Below are 24,035 nucleotides of genomic sequence, written 5' to 3' on the forward strand. Positions count from 1 at the left end.
CTTCCCATTAATCCCTTTTCTCCCATAGTCTTCCCCGGTGGTTCCTATGTCATCATATGCCCGTTGAAGCAGTGAAAACAGAATGAATGTACGCCCATGTTGAATTGTATTGTTTCCTTAGATCTCTAGATTTTATTTTCATTTGCTGGTTGCCTATCTAAACATAAAAATACTACATTAATAATTAATATTATAAATGGAAGTTTGTTAATAAAAAACAAACGAATAGTTTGACAATTACACACAAAAAAGTAAGCCAGCCCTGTAACGCCACGCTCGAAGGCACTGTCGGTGGAGAGTTTTGTTTGTGCGTTGGTCGCTTTGATGTACCGTGCTCGATCCTCAAATCTCTGCATCCGAACAGTAACCCTCAATTCGGGTGATTCGTGTTCAAAGCCGGCACATAAATTACTATCTAACGCCCTATAAACAAACCTGCCTTTTAGGAATGGATGAAGAAGCTAACCGAACCGGTAAGAGAGAGTTGCCCGTTTGCTTTGCCTTAAGCCTAAAACCTGCACCTCCTGTGGGGGTGGTGGGATGTGGGTTCCCAATCCTACTAGGGTCCTGTTTCCGCGTGGTGCTTACGGAAAGAGACAAAAACCCGCGATTAAATAGCTATTAAAACCTATCAGTAGTACCGCCTAGTCACTTAACAGTTCGCACGATCGAACCGTGCGTGCTCGACCGTTTCTTGCGCAATCGACCGCTTTCTGCCGGAATCGTTTTCGATTGTTATGTGTTTCCCGTAGTCCAAAAACGTAACTAAATTTTCAAACCTATTTTTACAGTTGTTGTATTGTTTTTTTTTTGCTTTACTATTCCCATTCCAAACCTAACTGCTGTTCCTTTTTTTCTGAGCAAAACATCCTCCTAAATGTCTAATGCGTAAGATAAAAGCATCTGTATTCTCTTTTGTAGTGTTTTTGTTGTTGTTGTTTTCATTAACCAATACCAAAGCAATTTGAAATTAGCGGTAATTTTTTTAACAAAAAGAAAAACAAATTTCGCTCAAGAAAATGAATTTAAATTTGTATGTTTTACTGATTTTCCCTTTCTGATCACGGTTTTACGATTCATATTTCCATTCTTGTTTTTTTTTTTTTACATCCGATAGATAGCAAGATCAGTCCGCTTTTTTCTACGCTCTAAATTAGTCTTGTTCTCCGTAAAAGTTAGTGCTTAAGAGACTGCCTTTTTGCTTATTGCGCTTCCCTACTGTCAACCGTAATAACCTCGCGCGCGGTCGCGTATGCGATAACATTATTTGGATTTTCTTCCATTTTCCTGGCAACGTATTCCGTTCGATCCGAACCTTGGCACCTTTCTAACTATATTTGTAACCCTGTTCTACACTCAAAAAACACATACAGAACAGATGTGTCTTCCTTTCCATTTTTTTTCTTCATCTGGTTCTCCTGCTTTCTATAAGGCTCCACAGTACAGCATCTGCCTGTACCACTATTTACAGTACACATAGTTAAAATACTACCGCTAAAAGTTTTATAAAAACAAAGTGCGAAACGGACGTGCTTCCATCCTCTCCCGCATACACACTCACTCACATGCGAATAAACAAACACACACAAAAAAAACTACTAAACGAAGAAAACGAGATTAATAATCCTGAGTAATTTTCCGAACATTACACCCATTCACGGTCACCACAACCAGAACCAGTTGTTGGTTGTTTTTCATTGTAGGTTTCGTTTTTCTTCCTTCCCTTCCAAACGCTCTCTTCCTTGCTATCTACAGCCGATCATGGTTTTTCGTAGTCTAGCTTAATATCATCCACGGACCGGTTGTCACTCCACAGTACTGCACAGCGAAAGAAAGCGAACCGGAGGCACGAACGTAGTCGGTGGTTGGTAAATAGTGATGGCGAACGAATAAATATACTACCAATACTGCATCTGACGGGATGAAGGTATGCCGCAGAAAAGGGGCGGGAATATGAGTAGGCGCTGGGGAGCGGGGTTGGAGAAGTAAATGGTTCTCGGTGGGAAAAATGTGTTTCGAACGCTTGCCCGCTCCTCATCAGGCACTGGGTTGGGAGGAGCTGAAGCTTTTCTGCTTGATCGGAGTCGGCGTTGGATCCATAACATAGTTGTTGCCCTCCGCCGTTGGGCCCGTCTGTCCGGGGCCCGTTTGACCCGGTAGCGGCGGTAGCTTGTCGTTCGGATGCCGATGGCTGGCCGACGTTTTGCGGGGCTTAGCCAGCTGTGTGGTAGACAATCCGGACACGGGATACTTGGATTTGGGCGATGGGTTACTACCGGGCGGCGACCCACCATTGCCAGTCGGAGATTCGCCGTTGATCGTTGGTGTTCCGGGTGTCGGCCCGGTACTGGAACCTTTCTGCAAACCATTCGATCCGTTCGATTTCGGGTGCTTTGGCATGACGAAAGCACGCGTCTGCCGCAGCAGCGAGCGATCGTGCATGAGCGCGGAAATGAGCGGCAGATCGAGATTTTTGCTCTTTTCCCGCAGCGTTTTAATGTCGATCGAGGTGTGATCGTTCGCCGATGGGTCGGCAAGCGAAGCCACCGTGCTCATGTCAAAGTCCGGGTACTGCTTCTTGATCTGAGCTTGCAGCTTTGCGCTTGGACCGCTCGGTTTCGGTGGTGTCGGTTTGGCTGGGACTAAAGGAACGAAAGAAAGTGAGATTTGGTTTAGTTTTTGGGGTCTCTTGCACAGCGCACTCAGTAGCTGTCTCGACTTACCTTCCGGAGGTCGTTCCGGATTGAACGCTACGAGCGGTTGCTGGGCGGGCGATGGAATGGCAACCGGTGGTTTCTGGATGAGCTTCTCCATCGGTGGTGGTGGTGTCGGAAGCGGAAGCGGTGGCTTGCGGATGGCTTTCTTGCTTTCGTATGGCGGTGGAGGAGGTGGCGGAGGATGGCGTCGGATCTTCGGTGTGTTTTCGACCGAGTTGAGGATGTTATCGTCCGAACGGGACCGAGCAAAGAGCGCCGGTGATGGGCCGGAAGATGCCATCGACATATGGCCACCGCCGGCTCCGTGCGATTGCATCGAGGATGTGGTCGCCTTGGAGGAAACCATCGGTGGGCGAGGACGTAGCGGAGGTGGTGGAGGAGGTTCGTACGAGGAGCAGAGACTTGCCACGGATGGACTGTACAGGGGCGAGTAGGCACCCGGCAGCTGAACGTACGTATCGGAGAGGTTCTGGGTCGAAGCGTACCGTGAGTTGGACGAGAGCGCCATCGACAGGTAGGGTGTACTGCGGTAGATGGCATGGTTTTTGCACGCATCCCAGCTACGGTTGTGTGCCCGCACGGTGTGATAAGCGAGGTAGGGCGGTGGTGGTGGACTCTGTGCCATGGCCGCTAGGATGGAACCCTGCTTCGCGTCCAAGTACTCCTGCTGGCTAATCGACGGATCCTGGATCGGGTAGATCACGTAGTCTACGTCACTGTACAGCTGCTGCTGGTACAGTTCAATCTGCGAGCGTGGCAGCTGGCTAGTGTACACCGTAGCCAGCGGATGCGGTGGCGGAGGAGGTGGCGGTTGTCTTGGGATTGTCGGTGGGGGAGGTGGATGGTACTGGCGGGGCTTGATGACCGGCAGCAGTACGCAGGCGGTGGTGCGATGTTGCGGCGGTTTCGGCATCTCCGGATACGGTGGCGGTGGCGAGGTTATGGCTTTGTGATTAGGATGCAAATTGTACGCCGGCATGCCGACTGCACTCGATGGTACCGGGGGTGGAGGTGGCGGCGGTGTTGCCTGCGAGAGATTGCCAATATTGTTGACGGTCGGGGCGGCAAAGCTGGGCTTGGGAGTTTCTCCCACGACGCTGGCGTGCGCTTTGAGAATGTTGATCTGTGGCCGGGTAGTGATGAACCTTGCCGGTACTTCCTCCGAAACGGGAGCGGCCGTTAGGACGGGCGCAACGGGCAGGGTCGGTGGCAGTACCGGACTTTTGCGCATTGCCATCGGTTTCTGTGGGTAGGGCGGTGGGTCACGTAATGGGATTGCCGGTGCTTCCGGATCCGGGACGGTGTGTGCCCGAATATCTGGTCCTCGCAGTCCCGTCGTTTCGTGATGCGCATTGTACGGTGGAGGTGGTGGAGGTGCCCCACCGGCCGGATCTACCTGCTGCAGCAGTTGAGTGGGTCTCGTTGGGACGGCTGCCGCTGCCATGTTGCTATCGATGCGCTTGGGCGGAGCCGGCGGTAGCACTTCATCGTCGTACTCGTCCTCGGTGGGAGCCGTGTCCTCGCTGCCCTGTAGGTAACTTTCTCCCTCGAGAGGAAGTGGCAACGTCACGTAGTCGCAGTCGGAATCGAGCGTGTGGCTAACGGTTTTGCGGGAAGGATACGTTCCGCGTCCCACGATCAAATCGGTCAACTCCTCGGCACTCAGCAGTGAATGCTTGTTGTCCGTTGGATCGCTACCGTCGCCTCGGAACGAACCTGCCGCACTAACGTTCGAGTCCGAGCGCATCCGGAACTCGCTGTTCAGTCCACTGTCAAGCCGTGGTCGGTGGTAATCGCCATCGACCGAATCGACCGGTTCCAGCGGATCCGCCATCTCACTCCGACACGGTTGGAAGCTACCGTAGTGTGAACTTTCGTGCGACTCGGACTCGGCAATCTCTGATGACTGTCCGGTAAGCTCGCTGCTGTTCATTGTGTACACACCGCTCGTTTCGGTCGGAGGAACGTGCGCAATCGTGTAAACACCCGAGTGCGTCTCCTCCTCCTCCTCGTTGATGTCATGATCCAGACAGGTGCTGGTAGCGACACTCAGCGTACTGTTCTGTGCCGTGTGACTAAATCCCAACACCAAGCTGCTACAGGTGGACGTCTGTCTGCGATCGGGACTAATTGTCGCTTGTACCATCGTTCCTGCTCCACCACCATTGCTGATCGTAGTCGTGCTCGTTGCTGTCGAGCTTTGCGGTAGGCTGAGACAATCCGTGGCCACCACTACCGTGCTGCAGGTCGACGAGCACTGCGAACCGATGTTATGCTGCGAGGACGGTGATGAATCGCAATCCTTGCTGGGCCGTTCAGGTTTTCCTTCCACGCTACCATTGTCACTACTCGCGCTGTTGCTATTGCTCGTGATGATCGAGTTGGAAGCGTTCAGATTAGCTGTTCGTCCTACCGAAAGCGCCGCGAAGGTACCTTCCAGATCCTTCAACGATACCTGCCCAACCGACGACGTCTGGCGCGACACGCTCGGACAGTCAAGGAGATGCGCCAGGGCGAGGCTTTCCGTAGAAGGCGCAGCGAGCGTGGCCGTCGGCGGTGTGTTGATCATGATCTCCAGCTCGTCCTCCGAGTGTACACGGTCACTCACGATGCCCGAGGTGGTATTGGAGCTGGTACTGGATATCACCGAGATGCGCTGATCGCTTTTACTCTTGTACGGCAGGTTCAAGGCACGCGAGTACAAATACGGATAGCCGTGGATGCAGCTGCTCTCCTCCTCCTCGCGCTTGATCGCCTCGGTCAGGCGCGGTGCGATCTTCATCGAGAACTGATGCGTCTCACGACAAAGCGCCAGGATCATCTTGTTCTTGTCATCGTTGGTGGAGTAGAGCGTGATCTTGCTGTCACCCGACCGGATCTCGAACTTTTTCCGATCGAAGCTTAGCTTGCCGATGTGCGGCCAGTGAAACGTGGTCGGCGTTGAGCTGCCATCCGTCGCAATTCGGATACCCTTTGCGTAGATGCTCAGCGCGACCGTACCGAGGCCGGTTTCGTTCTTGGACTGCTTCATCCGGAAGATATGCGCGTTGATGGCTTCGTTCAGGTTGCACGCCTCGCGGATGTAGTGCGTTTCGGCATCGGCTCGCGAAAGGCCACGGTTCTCCCGGTGGCACGTGGTGACGGCGGAGATACCCCAGGCTGATCGAAGTGCCGGGTTGAGGTACTCGTCCGGGCGGAAGTACTCCACCGAAGGAGACACACTTCCACTATTGTTACCGCAGCCCACGTTACTTCCGCCCTCGTTTGTTGTGGAGGATTGTCCAATGGCGGAAGCGCTCAACAGTGAACCGCCAGCAGTGGTTGAGGATGATGGTGCCGTCGACGTGGACGATGCTGATGAAGATCCACCCGACGGGTTGGGCGAAGAGGCGGACGTGGTACTGGAGTTGCTGCTAGTGGCACTGCTTTTGCTGGTGGTACTGCTATTACTGCTACTGCTTGTGCTGCTACCACTACCGCTGTTACCAGCAATACTGCCCGAGTTGATCGCGGTTACATTAACAACACCCATGTTCGGTCCGGCGCTGGTGGTTGAGGTGCCAGGTACCGTGGCAATGGATGTAGAAGCTGTGGTCACCGACGGTGTGGCGGGTAATGATGTTCCGGCATCCTCCGGCACGCTGTCACCGAGATCCGCCTGCAAGGAGAGTCCACCGAGCAGCAGCAAACTCTGCTCAGAGCACTCCTTCGGCAGGTCCCGGTTGACTGCGTTGTACTTCAGCTGCAGATAGTAGTTGTGCCGCGAGACTTCATCTCGCAGCATGAGCGGACTCTCGATGTAGAACTGCACGCGGAAGTGTAGCTCCAGGAGAGGTTTCCCGTTGGCGTCCAGGCCCTGCGTTTTTTTTTTTTGCGGGAGGAGAAAAATTTCAATGAGTACCGATTGAAAGCAAAGCAATGCAACAGCATCAGCTATGGAGTACTTACATGAGTGTGCGAGGAACGCCAGCTTTTTGGTCCGTACTTGGACAGTTTGCTCTCGGGATCGGCGAAAAGGTACTCGCCATCTGTTGGGAGATATGGAAAAGCAACGTGATTAAGATTAAGGCTCATTTTGTATCAGGTCAGGGGGGAGATTTATTTACATGTACCCAACGCTGTATTGCTAGCGGGGCAACCACCTAAAAAGGGACACAATCGCAAACAGCTCCATATTCGGCCCTTCGCAGGCAAGCAAATGACTGTGCGGTGGTATTTCAAGGTTTCCCTAACCACTAATTATTTCCATCGTTAGCGTAAAACATCATCTGTAAGGTGGAGTTACGCCGTTCCGAGTTTCCGGGAACTCGAACCTAATGGAGCTTCATTTACTCGTCGACATGTGCAACAATTGCAACAATGCACCTAATTGTCACCGAATGCGCACACACACATATGGCGCCGTATTATCGGCGCCAACCATATCCCCCTGTGCACTGTGAATGATTGTGCAGGGGCTGTGACGCATGCCATATGGTCGATCTTGCTACGTCCAGTTCCAGACACTACCGAAGGGTCAAGTGCACGGTGAAAAAGAGCACGCAAGCGAAAGAAGGAGAGCGTGAAAGCGGGACAGACTCATTGAATGATCCGATGAAGTCATCGATCGGAGATGAGAGAACAAATTCCATCGATTCAAGTATGCAGTGGCTGAAGGGCTTGTGGGCCCGTTGTAGTTATGGTCGATGGCCACAACGAAATGCGGGCTGGTTGGCTGTGGCTCTGGACCGACAACCCTGTTAAGCCGCTTTTCTCCTCTCGTTGACCGACGGTAACGAGAAAACAAGAGATGTTTTACTCTTGATTATGCTGAAGTAATGAGTTTGATTTTCTTCGATTGTTCTCTTTCCTGTACATCGTATAGGCAAAACAGAGAAGTGCTGTTGTTTAACTTGATTTGTAATTTTTTTAACATAAATTTAAGATAACCCTAAATTGTTGTTGATATTATTGCAGCCACGTTTGAACAAACATGACTGACTGAAAACAATTTCTATTTTAAAAGGTCAGTTTTAAATCCCTCATCACTATGATGCGATAACCGTTCGTTAGGATCGCTTTTAAAAAGCAGTCTTCCCTACTCGAAAGTGGCCGAAATAAAAGTTGGACAAATAAAGGCCTTCTAGACTTCGGGCCCGGTATGAACGTTCGATCAGGTTGTATGGTATGGAATGGCAAAAAAAGGCCTACGATCGATCGACGGACGCACACAGCAAAGTCACAGCTGTCCGGATGCCATTTAGAGTTCGCGGAACGCACACACGCACACACACACAGCACACAATCTCCGTGGCTGGGGGATCGAGTTTTGAATCGAATCGAATCGGTTCATCGGAATGAATTCCGAACGAAACCCTCCCCATCGCGGTGGGCAGGGGTGGTGGCCTGTCGTTTCGTGTTGTTGGGTTGGGCGCATAGCGCGAGATGAGGAATACGCTGGAATTCGGATCAACCGGCTCGCTGAATGAATGCCACAACGCTGGGGAGAATGCGGGAATGCGACACTTTGCGAGGAAGCGCGAACTGGCCACCAAGGGGGCAAGGGTGGGTCGGCCGAGCGCTGGGAGGAAATTCCAGTTTTTCTGCCCCTTCTCGCTGCCAGTTGTCGTCGTGGTCGTCGTCGCTAAACGTGGTGCCTCGTGGTTGGCAGAGAGGGTTATGCGATCGGAGCGCGATGCGAATGAATCGAAAGCTGAAGTGAAGGGATTCACGGGGTGACTACGAGAGTGGCGAACCGAGATACCGCATGCCGCAGAAAGTAAAGAGCTTCCACACGGGTGACGCGCTCCTCCACCTGTGTGCCTTCCATTCCTCCCCCTTCAGAGCCAGAAGATCATTGATCGTACCCGCGAAAGCTACGCGACTTTGATCGACTCTCTTTCGCAGTGAAAGAGGCTGCTCTGCGGGCGTTTATGGGCTACGGATTTCTGCCGGCCGCAAGGAAACAGTGTGTACAGTGTTTCTCGAACGAAACGAGAGAAACACGTTGGGGAGCACCGTAAAACGCGATCGAAGCTCACCCCACCTCAAGCGACCCAGCGTGCAGCGAGTGGCAGCCATTTTGCCTGTGAGTTGAACTTTCGGCTCACGTGTGAGGCACGTCTTGCGTGTCGACACGAGAGCAACTAGTTGGCGGAAAAGCAATCTCAGCTTCAAAAAACCAGATTGAACCACATTCTGCTGGACGAAAATATAGCATCTTGGGTGACTAAAAATATCCCGCGACGGAAAGAAAGGTGTTAAACTATGAACCGTAGTCCCCTACGTTTTGGTGACATTTTTGAGAGACCCATTGCGTAAGAGTGGACGGCGGCCTGGCCTGGCCTGGTGATGTTGAGCGTGTGCGGGGGTTCGTTATTTAGTTGACCTGACCTGGGAGTGTCATGTTTTGGTGATGTTTAAAGTAGCTTTACGTCATCGTCAGTTTAACTTAACGTCTAGAAAATTTATTCAATGCACAGTTGAATCATTTACATTCACTCGATAGCAGTGCTACAATGTAAAACATGAAATTATTTTACATCAAAATGATTAATAATCAACTTTTTTTCTATCCTCACTGCCATCATATCCATTTTTCATGATCCGTTTGTCATCAAATTGTCCTCTTCTTGCGATTCCCTCGGGTAGAGCACTTTTCGGACGATAGACTTCAGGTTCGTCGCCTGGATGGCCATCATTCAAAAGACTTCAGCAACAAGCGACGAACGTTGCTGACGAAAATAAAATGAAAAAAATAAACACGAAACACCAAAGAATGGAAAAATCAATGTCCAAAAGCAAAATTGATGATGACAAATACAAATCGATTATGTAAATCGCATTTTCAATTCCTTCAACTGCGCGCCTTGCTCGCACAAAACGAGAAATCAGCGGGGACTGCGCAACCTCACCCCCCATCCTCTAGGGGATGCCTCCATCATCAATCGTGTAGTGAGTGTATGTGGTTTGGTGTTTGTTTGAGAGTTGTGAAGTATTTTTCTTCTCTACCGCTGCTGTTGTCGTTCGCTTGCTTTCTGCAGAATTTTATTTGGCATTCGCGCATTTACTGTCCAGAACACAAAAGCCGAAGATATGGCCACGACAATCACGGTGAGGAGGCGATCGTTGTGATGTATCGTGGACAGGACAGGGAAAGAAAAGGTTGATTAATTTTTCAATTGGCGATCGGATTGCTCTCTCTCTCTCTCTCTCTCTCTCTCTCTCTGTCTGTTTCGGTCTCTTTCTTGACAAAGGCTACAGGTCGTTTGGTGAACGTTTAATAGTACTTGGAATGTTGGTGATTAAAAATTGACTTTTGAAAGCATTTTTATGAGCACCATAAATATCCCAAAAATCTGACACCATCGCTATATGGCGTGTGGTAAGGTACGTACAGTGACTGACGGATCTTTGCGGTCCAGAACATGTTTATGGTTAAGCTTCGTACGAATCGCGCTTGCGCGAGGGTATTGTTTTATGGTACAGGTTCATACAATGCTTCAACTTCAAACCCAACAGTTGCTTGCCCGGGCAGAAAACAGCACACCAACTGTTCGAAGAGTTTGAGAATTTTAATGGAACTGCACGCGAATCCGGGAACCCTAACGTTTTCCCTTCGTTCGCAACGTGCGGAATTAAGGATCGCTTCGGCGAAGGAGCCGTTTCTGTGTGCCGGAACGTATAATAAAATTCACCTGAAGAAGGTAAAGTGAAGCACACAGCATCTAAAGGAGCATAAAAAAGAGCAGGGAATTAACAAAAAACAAAAAATCCCCACGACACCACAAACACACGAAGAATCGAGGGACGACCTGAACCAAACACGCGGACGGTTAAACAGCATGGATCCAAGAGCCAACAGAGAGACAGAGGGGTTTTGAAAAATCGAGATCGAGAGGAGACTTGAACGCACGGGCCGGAGGTGAACGTTGAAGGGATGGCGGACCGGCAGTCCACCGGCACGCCATGATCGCTTAGTGAGCACGAAAGAGAAAACGTGCTCGTTCGTTGGCAGTGATGCTGGGCCACAACACCGTGTGTGCCTCTTGGTTGTCGTCGTCGTCGTCGTCGTCGTCTTGAGCGTCGTTCGGACAGCAAACCTGTCCGAGGGACATTAGCTGCCCATAGCACGGGGAAGAAGGAAAGAAAGGGGAACCCGGGGTAAGGGAGGAAGGCAGCTTTGGTAAAAGGAATATTACGATGTTGCTGCGCACGATACACACATACACACAAATACACATGGAAAAGCATTTTTGTATTCGCCTTCCCTCGTACCACACTCCAAAGGTATGCAGATAACGATGTATAGTATCTCGTGCGACTGATGCGGCGAAGGGATGGGATGGGTGATTGGGTACGGTGCGACGGTTGGATAGGAAAAGGGAATTGAATCGCGAATACGGGCATTCGGAGCTGGGAGCATCTAGCTTCGTGCGCTGGCGCGGGCTTCGGGGGGCCGGGTTGCGCATTAGTGGAGTAGTGGCGAGGGCTTTTCTTTTTGGCGTCTCCCTGTTGTTGCTGCTGGTGGTGTTTCGGCGGGAATCGCGTCGCCCCGCGTTTTGTACGATCGGGTCGAGGTTTCCTTCGAGTCCTCATCAGTTCAAGCGTGGTGGAGGATTGGGAAGCACAGGGAGAAACGAGCAAGGCAGCAAAAAACGCGCGCGCGCGCTCTCGATCACGCGAGAGGAGACGCGAGGAAGAGCTCGAGATCGAAGAGTGATCGCGGAGGAAAAGGAGCAGTACGCGGGAAAGAAATCTCCCGCGAGTGGAAGAAAGACAGCGAGAAAGGCCGTGAAAGAGAAGCAGCGGAAAACAAGGCACGAGGAATTTCATTTTAGTAGGCTTCAGAAAGACATAAGACGCGTGTTTCAGTAATTCAGGTAGCCCGATCGCCGGTTTCTCTGAGGCGAACGTGTTCGGGCCTCTGCTGTGTGTGTGTGTGTGCGCATTTTCATGCCAAGCGCAATCAGTTTTATTGTTGTTCTTTATTTTCCCTTCTTCAAGAGGTGTATCTTCTCCGCCCTCTCTCCCTATTACGACCTGCTGGGCCCTATCAACATCCCTACGCGGAACGTTCTGTTAGCATCACGCGGCAGATTCTTCCCGCGGTGGGTTGTTTAAATGGTGGATGCTTAACTGCTTTTTATGCTTTTTTAGCGTCTTCAGTACATGCACTGGTTGACGAACGCTATTTTTACGATAGGTGTCTTTACAATATCTTATAGAAAGATATTTTTATACTCGAACCTTCTGAAAGAAATTTCTTCTAAACGGTCATCCGAATCGAATGATTCTTCCAGCTCACCTATCGCTGTATGCAAAGGCTGGTATGTCAATACACCTGCAAAAGCTTCCCGGTGCGTTTCGCACCGTCTCAAACTGCTTTCTTCTGAGATTTTTAATTAATGGCAGCGAGAGATATCAAATTTTATGACATCGCAGCATCGAAACGTCGCAGCGAAACGAACGTCAAACGAACGTTCGAAGGAATCGATCGGCCCCCTTTCGGTATGAAGGAGGATGAATCGAATGGGCGGAATGGGGATGCCTAACCACAATAGGCCAAAACAATGGCTTCAATCGGGACTCGGGTCTCGCAGAATGCCAGCCTCTTTTCAAAAATCGTAATCTGCCCGAGGAGATCGTCGTCGTCGTCGTCGTCGTCGCCATCATCATCCACAGCGCTGCCGTCATCGGAATGTGGGTTGATGGGGTGATGAGAAACGATAGTGTTGGCATGGAATGTGTTCATGTGGTCACCCCCGAAAGAGGAAGAAAAAATAGCACCTTGCACCCCGGATTTTTTTATCTTTCCATCCCTCCCTTTCTCTCTCTCTCTCTCTCTCTCTCTCTTCGATTACAAACGTTCGTCACTGGAACGTTCCAATGTTTCTCCCCAAACGACCAATCGACCAGGACACCGGCCTGCGAGACGGCCGGCAAAGTTTCTTTCTATTAGCCTTCATTTCTTCCCGTGGACTGGGGAAGCAATTCTCCCGGGTCCCGTCCCGTCGACTTTGAGTGTTCGCTTTGAGAAACGATTAATTATCGTTGGGACGCTCTTTGGACCTCCCGTTTTTGCTGATCAGGTATGGGCGGTGATGGTGGTGGCAGTGCTGATGGTGCTCCAGTCAATCCCGCTCGCCCTTAACTTACCTATTAGTACGGCCAGCCCAAACAGCTCCGTGTCCAGCATGCCTTGCTTCGAGAAGTGATGGCATGTTTGTGCGTATACTTCGCGTACGCGACTTTTTGCTTCGACTAGGAAGTAGAGTGTGCGTGGCTGCGGCGTTCCCAATAATCTGAAGAAAAAAAAAAGAACGAGCGAGAGAAGAAAATTAATATTAAAAATAATAGACGTGAAGAAGCGATAAACGATCGAATAACATCCAACGTAGAACACAGATTAGACCCGGGGCGTAGAGCCGTTAGCGAGAACAGCTACGGTGAGAAGCCGTTGCGATGAATTGGGGGCTCTGCACGCGGTCGCGCAGAAGTAAAAGTCGGAGAAAGGCTCCATAATGTTCACGCACAAAAACTCCAAACTAGGTGTAGCGGGCTAACGTGCATTTCCCTCGCAGGAATACCAACAACAGAAGAAAAAAAAACCCTCGAACGAGATTTGAGAGAAATCATATAATTTTGGGGGCCCCTGGTCTAAACGGTAGGTGGGTGATTTATGATGGTCATAGTCAATTTAATGGGGTCATTGAGATGGAATTTTAATTGATTCGATTATACCGAGAGCAGGGCGTCGTTGTCGTGCAAGTGCCGCCCGCTCGCCACGGTGAAACGAGGTGTGCTCGAAAAAGGAGGCCAGCCAGACGCACCGAACGACGCACCGGGTCACATATTTGTGCCCGCCGGGTGGAATGTACCCGAGACCCAGAAGGGTGAACCGGTGAGGGAGATTATTTTCTGTATCATCTCCGTTTGTCGGATTTAAAAAAAAAAAATCTGACGGCCATCATTAGGAATGGGGAAAAGATGCAACACGACGCTAGGATAACGTCGAATATCAAAGTCAAAGACAAAGGCAACAGCAAATGCCATCCACAAAAGAGCGGCGATTTTAAGGTTTCTTCGCTATCCACGAATCGAGGTCCTTCCGGTTTTTCTGTTTGTCGGCCCGACCCGAATTAAAGGTCACAACCGACCACAGGGAGATCAATTTCGGCTGAAAAGGAATTTCAAAATTACCGGGTCCAATGGGCCGTCCGGAGGATCGATTTAAATGCTTCAAATTGTTTTGAACAAGGCAATGTCTGGTGTTGTGCTTGTTGGCGCCAACCAACAGTCACCCATACTAGATCGCCGATCGACCAAGGTCACGGCGATGTATGAATGTTTAATCTATTACGGAAATTAGGAACAAGCACCTCTCAAACCCGTGCTAGAATGAGACGCATGGCGATATGAACCTCTTCGATATGCTTTTGAAGTGGACATGAAATTTAATCTGATTATTCAAAGCCCGCATGCCCCTATTTATGGCTGTGAGCTCTGCTTAAATAAAAAAATACTTCTTCTAAAAATAGATTACGACCGCATTCCTGCCTGTCTCAGGTATACGCAAGGCTGTTTACGAAAATAAAAAAACCCGATCGAATTTCTTAAACCACCATAGTCGTGGAGGGCTCAAAATCAACATGAGAGACATTAACGGCAGCATCTGAAGCATCCATCACATCGGCTGGCTATTGGGGACGTGGTAAGCACTCGACTTCCCCGCCTCGTTCAGACTTCGCTGAAGGTCATTAAAGTTCTCCACACGGAAGCATTACGGAGCTACGTGTGGAAAGCCATCCGCTGTTCAATATTCCCTCTCCATCGTACAGCCACTAGCAACATTGTACGAAGCCTGTACATAATTGGAGTTGTAAACGTTGGACTCTTCGTAACGTATTCATGCTCCCGCAAACCCAGAAAAACAATGAAGACAATTGAAATTAGATTATAATCACACATCAGCGTTTCGGGATACTTACTTTAAAGCTAGAAATCTGGTACCCGGAGGCAGAGGTCGGGAAGGTGGTGCGCAAACCTCTAAGGGTGCGCTGACGGTACAAAAAGCTCGCATGCTGCATCGTTACCATCTGCAGTAACCTTTACGAAATATTTCCTGCGCGTAGAGAAAAAGAGAGAGAAAAGAAACACAAATTAGTATTGACTTTTGGGAGTTTTTTTTCTCCTGCGCAATGGACCACCAGCAACACGGGATGCTGAACAGTTGTAAGCCCGGTAATCGTTCTTTTCTTCAAATGCTTTCGAACGCAACAAAGTTGCACCAACTAGCAGGCATGTAGCAACATTGTAGTGCGTTGAAATTGATTGCTGTTTGGGGTTCGCGTGTTGCTGTTCGGTGTGCCGAAGAAGACGCGACTGGCAAGAGCCCTGGCGGGAAAGGTGTCATTAGTGAGTTTTCCATCACGGATGCGTTCACGACTTGACGGTTTCCCGAACCGTGTGCGTGTGCTTTACACAGGTCGTCCTCCTCTTGCTCTTGAGATTATTGTTGAAGGAATGTCTAATCTTTAGTGGAATCCGGATCTCGCTGTATGTGTTACCTCCGGAGTTCAGACATTCCTTCCGCCATCCTATAGGACGAGCAGCTCTATCGTTGAACCCGTATTAACCTATCCTTCGCTTTACTGCGTTCCGGCGTTCAGCCCAAGCTAATGGTTGCCCCAGAAGATTAAAGCCCGGGAATATGTGAGTTTAAAATTTTTAGGAAAGCTTTACAGAACGACAATGTGAGAGCCTGTCGGGATGTGCCAGTTGGTTGAAGACGGTTTCGAATCCGATCCTTACAGTGTGTGTCTTCATTGCTCGATTCTGGTTCTAGCCGTTCATCATCACCATTTAAATGATCGGAACTTGGCGAGTCCACTTCACCACTGTCCGAAAATGCGCGACCCGGTCGTTCATTCCTGGCATCCTAACGTGCGCACCTCGGACGTGCGGATCCAAAACATAGCAACCCGTCGCCTCCAACGCCACGTCTCAATCCCGCAATCGGTTGGACTCTATCGCCATCATCATCAGCAGCAGCAGCAGCATCGTCGTCGTCTTCGTCGTCGTGTATATACTTATTTTATCCCTTCGGGTTATAAAACCGGTGATGGAATGTGGATCCGTTTCGTTCCGTTTTGTTCAGACGTTTCTCTTTTTTCTCCATCACCATCATCATCATCATCATCACCATCGTGATGATCGTCCTGTCCGTCCGGCCGTACCCGCTGCCTGTTCCTATTGGGTTTCGGTTCAGTTCGGTGGATCAGGGTCCCTGTTTCTCTCGGTGTCTTCCTGCCTTCTCCTCGAAGACCGCGAACGTCTCGCGAGCGCAATTTTAACGCGCGGTTCAAAACATTCTTCGTCAGCGTTCAGGGATTGTTGGAGCGCGGGCTGGACAGGCCCGGTGATCGCGATGGTAGTAATGGGCCACCCCATCCCCAGCGAACGACGAGAAAGCCTCGTCTGGCAGAAAAATGGCTGTACGAAGCGACGAATCGGGACACATCGGGATCGCATCAAGTCCGGGAGGTGTTTGATCGAACCACGGCGAATAAGAAGGGAGTGAGAGGGCGAGTGTACACCAAAACACTCTCGCACACACACACACACACTCAAAGAGCACCCCTGGGACAATCTGAATGAGGGAGGAAAACCCCAAACGCAACAAACACAGACGAGCAAACGAAACTTTAAGAGGAGAAAAGCCGGGCAGGCGCAATCGGTTCCCCGTACACGATTCGAGAGCGCTTGGCTTTCGTTTCCAAACCGCGCCAAAAACTGCGACGCGCCAAACCGAAAAACAAGCAACAACAAAGCAAAAGCGAGGCAAACAAAAAAAAAAACTCAATCTGCTCCAACCATAAAAATAAATAATTCTGTCTCGCGACGTTGCACGAACAGATTTCGTTTTGGGGCAACACATATGTTGCCTGTTGGGGCATCGTATGTATATGAGGTAGGAGAGCGGGGGAGGGGGGGAGAGGATCTGGTGGGGTATTGTGGGCAGGGAAGGAGGAAACACGCGCCAGTTCTCCCAGTTTCGGTACGCCGATCGGGACGGGTGCTTCTCGCTTAAGCTGTCGCACAAATCGTTCGTTTGTGTTTCGCGCTGGGGTTTTCGCGTAATACGGGATTTAGTAAGCGTGCGAGCAGCAAGCACAAAGCGCTTAACGCCTTTGTGGCAAAACGGCTTCCTGTCTTGGCCCGTCTTTGGGGCTACTCTCCCGGTTTAACTCAATGTGACTGGGGGACTGGGTCCAAAAAGGTTTGTGTTTTTTGCTTACTTTAGACTAAAAGGAGATTTGTTTCGTTATTTGGCACAATGGTCAGCTTCCAAGCATCCAAGCTGCTCGGGGAGAATGCAATACTTATGACGGGGATCACGAAACGATAGCTACTCTAAATGGATGTTTTTGAATTTTTTATGGTAAATTGAAAACACTGGACTCATATGCTGGACTACTAGAGCTTTAAAATATCAATCAAACGATTATCAATTTTCTAATCGGCCAAAAGAAAGATTATCACTGAGATGAATTTAACCGTCCCGGAGCAGCAAATAGTATGAGCCACAGCCTGGAGAATCGAAAACATGGCGCGATCTTCCAAGCAAGGATGGTTCGAGAATCGGCCAAAACAACACTCCCAATCTGCCATCCCGAGCCTTTCCACCCCTTCTTGGATCTCTATACTCAAGAAGTCCTCCTCCTCCAGAACCGGGGAAGAAGAAACCAGAAAAACCAGCTTCTCATTCTTGGCCCTCTACAGTCAAGCCCGCCAAAAAAAAGAGCCAAGAAAACTAAAACTGCTGAGATGGATAACACAGCCAAAGGCTTCAGGCGTTCGGGCGTGCCGAATTTCTTGTGGCCGAAGTGGTGGCTCGAGGCTCGTTTCAGATTCGCCTCGCAAAGAAACGGCATCCAGCCTGGATGCTGTGGAAGGCTGACAGGAGAAAAGAACATTCAAGCACAGACACACACACACACGCCATCCTTTTGCCATGCCATCTTTAAAGCGTCCCTCCCCTTACCTTCTTTGCCCTCCCCAAAACTGCAGAAGAGAAGCTGGGGGTGGAGGAGCTGGACGAAGGTTTTGTTTTTCGTCCCTCCAAACCGGGGCTTCGAAAAAGTGTTCGAAAGACCGCCCGAAGGCGATAAAGAGAGAAATGAATCGAGCGCGCGCGCGCACACGCTCATGGGCTCAGCCGTCGGACCGGACCGAGGGCTGCAGAACGTGTAGCTCGGTAGCACCGAAAGATGTCGACGACGATCACGAGATGAGATGCGTGGCCCCAAAGGCTTGTCCCTTGTTTTTCCCCTATTTTCCTCTCCCCCCCCCCCCGATCCCGCTGAAAGTGGAGTGGGGGAGATCGGGTCGGATCGCGGAAGGGAACCACAGTCGGCCGATTGACTTAATGCTAATAACAACCTGTTATACGTTGTCTTGCCGTGGGGATGGGAGGACGTTAGGGGGCGCGGGAAATGGAAAACAAGCCCTGCCAGAGGAAATTGGGAATGTACACGTATCTTTGTGTGTGTGTGTGTGTGTGTGTGTGTGTGTGTGTGTGTGTGTGTGTGTGTGTGTGTGTGTGTGTGTGTTGATCTTTGATTGTATTTTTCTCCCATTCTTGTCTCGCGAAGAGCAATCTTCTCGTGCGTCGCTGAATGATTATAACCACACGCAAAACCCTGGCCAATGTTTTTCGGCAGGGGCAACCACAGCCACGCCACTGCTGTACGTACGAGAAGATGAGCAAAGAATTGAAATTGTGCTTGCGCTGGTTGTTTTGGTTGTTGTTTTCCTTCAACGCTCCTTTTTTTCTTCTTGATCGTTTTCTGACGATCGTCTCGTACCAGCAGCAGCAGCGGCAGCAGCTTCCGTGTTGATCGTCTGCCTATCGTGTACGAAACGGAAGGGGACAAACACGGGACACAGAGCTCGCAGGTGGTAGCGCTGGGGGCCTGAACCAGCCCCACAAAACACCGGGGCAGACAATATAATTTTCAAATTCCAGTAGCCAAATGTAATTACACGTGCGCGCTTGGTACGAAGCGTCGTCTGCCCAGGGTGGGTTGCGGGCATTAAAAGGGGTTTAGTTTTATTCGGGCACAGACAGTAGCTGCTGATGCTGTTGTTACTGATGTCGCTTCTGCAAGAAGCCCAAAGTGGACATGTAAACAACTGCTGCTACTGCTGCCACTGCTTCTGGTGCAGCACGCAAAACCCGGCCGGGGTAACGACGGCAGAACGGGGGGCTTTTATTTTCTGTCCGTCTCTGAATGACAGCCGTAGAACGCGTTTAATTTACTGCAATTCCTTCCTGGGTACGTGAAAATATGCATTTTACCCAAGGCGACAGAGGGAATAAAAAAACTGATTAAAAAAAAGGGCATAATTATTGCATTCAGCCTTCGCGCAGATAAAAACAGGCCGATAACAATGGCTCGGGGAAGCTTCCCCGACACTTCTGCCAGGGAAGAAGGTTCTGCATTCTCAATCAATTGTGTTGCAGCATGTGTGTGTGCGTGAGAGAGAATTGCAGACGTCACACAACGATAACATAATCCAACGATGGGACTAGCCCCCGGGTTGGGTTGAATGTAAGAAAACTGCGCGAGAGTGAAAAAAACGTCTTTATCATACATTCATGAGGTGCCACATTCCGTTCCGGCCTGGTAGAGGTACACTTTGCAAAGAGTTGTACATAATTTTTGTTGGGCCCTTTCAGCTCCCACTAAACCGTGCACTATTTAATCAGTCTGCGAGAAAAAGTTATGCAAGGTTCCCCTGATACGCTGATCTTATTGCTGGTTTCTGTGTTTGAAAAATTGCATTTGGAAAATTTTATTGCTCTCCCCGGCCGGGCATGAGGGTCTGCGCTAAGGCAAGGTGGGTCAAGACAATCCAGCAGTTGCATCGTTGCGCGTAGGAGTTATTGATTCACTTGGAACCCTTTAGCTCGCTGCACAATACACATTTACCCACCCGAGCAAGATAGTATTGTGTGCACGGTTTGCATGTGCGCCATAATTTTTTTCTTCATTAAAGTGGCCGATTATCCAAGGATGAGGTATGGGCGGGGTGTGCGAAGCGCAGACAAAAGAATTCACAAACAAGAAGCTACACGGCGAGCCTGGCCAGTTGAAGCATGTGGATATGGAGTTTTTTTTTTTGCGCCTGCACGGTTCTGCATTATCTCTCACTTGCGCGATTGGAAAGGGCATTGCATATGTCGGGTATGCACTCGTGAAGCTATTTACGCAACGCGTGAACCTCTTACCGCGATAGGAATTTTGTACTGTACACTATCGGCAAGGTTGATAGTGTTCTTTGGCAACTGCAACCGCCTATTTGAAGATGGTTTCGCAACCCTCAGAAACGCAGAAAATGCTCTTCTCTTTAGCAAAACTCTTTCTTACCAGTGACGTAGGTGAAATGTTTCTTCCAAAAGCATCGAAACATCAATTAGTCGGCTGATGACGCACGAAATGGGCTAGCTATTGACTTAATTTGTTTTGAAGCGTTGTTTGCCGGTTTCTGCCAGGGGGCGAAATTTGAAGTAACCCAACATTCCTGCACCAAATTAAACTATCATTAAGCGGATGGTGAAAATTCGCATCCAATTTGATGACGTCGACGATCGAGAGGAAACCAACAAAAAAAAAAAAAACACAGTTCCCATGTTGGATTGTGCTCCGAACATATTTTATCTTGTAGCGCTGCAAGGTCATTTTCGTGCCTTGTTCCTATTACTTCCGTGTCAACATTGAGACGCACCAGGAAAGCGGACACGCACACAATACACGCGCCCCAGGTTGAGTTCATAAATCAAAATTTGAAAGAAAAAAAACAGTAAAGCTGAATATTGAACGAATATAAATAACACCAGCACCAGGCCATTCTTCGCCATCGCAGTAAAAATGCTTGAGCTCTGTGCATACTACAGACTCTGGCCATATGCTTTGCTGGTGCGTTTCGTGTTCCCTCCAGAAGATCCATATCTAATTCCACCCGAGTGGTCCGAGATGGCCAGCATTCCGGAGTCGCATTCAAGCAGCGAAAAGAATGATGTAGCTTCTTGCCGGCCAAGATGCTTCGCTCCGACGGCCAGCACTCGATGAAGATGGCTCGCGCAAAGAGTTTTCCAATCATTCTTCATTTCATCCCTCGATTCATCGACCCAGCAGCAAACAGAACAAACAATCCCAAAGATCGGTTGATGCTCGGGAACGCTGCTGGCAGTGCCCGTTCCAGTACTGGTGATGTGCCAGGTGTGTGCCCTCGCTTGTGTTTGAAGAGGATTCAAAAAGGGTACGCCCTTGCCCCCTAACCGCGTTCCCGACCCGCTGCAACCGCTTGATCCCTAAAGGGTGTAACGTAGGTAGGGCTTGCGCTTTTTCTTGGCTGTTTGAGCCTCTTTTTTGTTGTTGGTGTCGTTCTTCTCGATATGAAGTGTAATGATGTGGTTTTGAACGGCTTCCCGCCGTTCTTACGGCACACAGCCAACGGCACGGGAAGGCAATAAATACGAGAGAAATATACATAAATTCCCAAACGTCCAAAACGTCTAATTCTCGTCCCTGTCCGCATCTTCCCTACGCTGGTGCGTTCGGTCCTAGCTGGCTGGCCTGTGGCAAAGAGAAATCGTTAGAAATTCAATCCTTCTCCGAGCTCAATGACAGTAATTTCTGCGGCCGCGTCGCGCCGATATAATCCGCCCGATCGAAGGAGGCCAGACAAAAACCAGAAGCAATAATTAAAGCCTTCAGAATCCGGCGGTGAGGGGCCGCGTCGCGGGAGGATGATGCGACAACGAACGATTAACGTTAAAGCTCCAGGTCCGGGAGCAGCCAGCCCCAGCTCCCGGGGGCTGGAAATGGAAATATTCACTCAAACACACACAAAAATAAAAGATAAAAAAAGGCATCCTTGAATATTAAATCTAGCCCATTCGGGATGGACTGGAGATGGAGCAGGGATCGGTCGGTTTTGGCTCTCGAGGGCAAAACTCCACTCCCCGGGATGATAAATGGTAGAATTGTGAAGTGGAGATGGAAAAGAATGCGAGACTCGAGACTCACCGTGCCTCGCCTGCGTGTTCCCCAATGCTAAGACCCCGCGGGAACAAGCGATGTCCAGGTGTAGAACGGTCGAATAGATTGTTTCGGTACGATTGGAGGAACCCAACGACGGGCGAGGACACGGGAGAAAACGAAAAACCCCGCGAACGAAACGCAAAGGAAGAGGGCCCAGGCGAATGGGCCTCGAGGCTGTAAAGCTTCTTGCCCTTTTTTCTGGTGCTTTCTCGCTCGCACTCTTCCACTTGGAAAGGGAACAGCAGGCACCATCTGCACCGTGGCAAACAGCCAAGAAGCATCACCTTCTTCTGATGATGCTCGTCGTGATGATGCTCATTTTTCTGGAGCTTTTTCGCTGTTGCTGTACTTCAACTGCCGTCTTCCATTTTTTGTTTTGCGTTGGCCGTTTGTTTATGGCCTTGAGCAGAAAGTTGCGAATTCCATTCCCCAAAAGTTTGGTGGGTCTAGCGCTGTATCATCGGAAGTGGCCGGCATTATGACAGCCGCTACTTGGAAATTGATAACCGAACCAAACGGGCTACCGGGGGGGCAAAGGAAACGGAACGAGAATTATTGAAGCTTTAGTTTACAACTGTCTGTTTTTCCCTCACCATTACCGATTCGCAACGGTATGGTGGAATTTATGAAATTCCATCTCATAAAAGCGTACGGCTCAAGCATCTGTCCCGTCACACAACGCAACAACAAGGACACAACCATCCGGCACACTAATGCTATCGAAAACGGCGTACACAGGGACACACTCGTCCAGTAATTCCAAACGGCCAAACGAGCAAAACATTAAACGTAGCATCATCATCATCATCATCATCGCCAACGTCGTCGTCGTCGACGTCCGACGCATTCCATTCCCGAAGATCGTCCAAAGGAAAGAATGTGAAAAGGCCTCTCCTAACCTGCACCGGTGCGGAGAGAAGCACGGAACCCGTGCGTATCGTGTAACGAACGGAGGAAGATCTTTAAATACAAGCCGTAATAAGCATGGAAGCAACTTTTGACGTACCTCGTCATTCGTTGGCTTTCGTGCGCAACTGCTTCGTCTCGATCGGATTCCAGCAAGTATGGGTGCGGGTGTGTGTGTGTGTGTGGGTATCAATTTGGGAAGGATTTTCAAAACACTGCACGCTGTTACACAAATTTTGACCATTTTTTTATCAACAGATGTGCCTCTACGCATAGAGCTAGAGAATAAAGATTCAAAAAACGAAAGACTTAAAGTGTTCGGCATCAAGCGACGAACCTTTGCTGCTTTCTTCAATATCTTTACTGACACTTATGACATACCGCGGGGAGCGAGAGAAAGAGAGAGAGAGTAAGATCGAAAATGGGGTTTCACAAAATGAAACAAACTTTGGCAGAAAAAAAGGTGTACATACATTCCAGCGACTCGCCCATGTTTTCGGTACTCTCCCGATAGCCAAAAAAATTAAAACGATCGCGATACTTTCATGCCCGGATTTTTGTTGTTGTTGTTGTTGTTTGTGAAACTCATCAACGGGAGACCCCTCTCGTAAGACCGGGCGTGATCGCTGCAGGTAACGTAGTAAAAAGGCATTCAACCAGCAACACATACACGCACAAAGCCACACACACATACTACCTCAAGGCGATGATATTGGGCCGCAACAGCACACAACCGGGGTCCGGCCGTCCGTCCGTCCGGCTGGACTCGACCCGACCCCGGCCGACCAAACAAAACGCGCCATTTGAAGGCCAGCCGCATTCCAGAGCGTGATCATTCGCTCCCGCGCACTTCATTTTTCTGCTCGTTTTTTTGTTGTTGCTGCTGTTCCTCTCTTTTTATGTTGTTGTTTGAGGAGGTTGTCCTCCAGCTTCATCACCCGGCAGCAGCAGCAGCACCCCCGAAACACGGTCCTACACTATGCCTTCGCGTTCTCTTTTTCTCCGGCTCAATCTAAACCAACACACATCTAACAAACCTCCGATGCGAACCGTCGTCCGGCTAGTTGTGTGTGCGCAGGGCAGTAACTATCGTGGCCTTTTTACTCTCGAAGTTTACACTCAATCGTACGCGCACTTGTCCGCGGGGGGGGAGGGGGTTGTAAGTGCAGTGCAGGGGTAGGTTTGAGCTTCAAGTGTATTTGCCCGTCCTCCCCTCAGGTTCCCAGTGCTTTTGTTCCGGCGAGCGGGACCCGGCTCCCCGTTCAGGGACAGTCAACCGTAACACCCATCGGATCATCGATGAAACAGTTACAAACATCTG

The 24,035-nt window shown here is 49.8% G+C and overlaps 1 protein-coding gene across 1 annotated transcript in view; it reads right to left on the minus strand.

The window, feature by feature from the left end:
* Positions 1–104: 104 nt before the first annotated feature.
* The window catches only part of LOC118513277 (protein expanded), a 45,884-nt gene continuing 21,953 nt past the window's right edge, over positions 105–24,035 (minus strand). The window contains exons 2-6 of the mRNA XM_036058843.1: positions 14,687–14,820; positions 12,855–13,000; positions 6,666–6,745; positions 2,724–6,573; positions 105–2,642 (exon numbers count right to left, since the gene is read on the minus strand). Coding sequence (XP_035914736.1) covers positions 2,038–2,642; positions 2,724–6,573; positions 6,666–6,745; positions 12,855–13,000; positions 14,687–14,778 — 4,773 coding nt within the window. The 5' untranslated portion in view covers positions 14,779–14,820 and the 3' untranslated portion in view covers positions 105–2,037. The remainder of the gene's footprint in view (positions 2,643–2,723; positions 6,574–6,665; positions 6,746–12,854; positions 13,001–14,686; positions 14,821–24,035) is intronic.

Source organism: Anopheles stephensi, chromosome 3 (genome assembly GCF_013141755.1).
Source record: "Anopheles stephensi strain Indian chromosome 3, UCI_ANSTEP_V1.0, whole genome shotgun sequence".
Taxonomy (NCBI): Eukaryota; Metazoa; Arthropoda; class Insecta; order Diptera; family Culicidae; genus Anopheles; species Anopheles stephensi.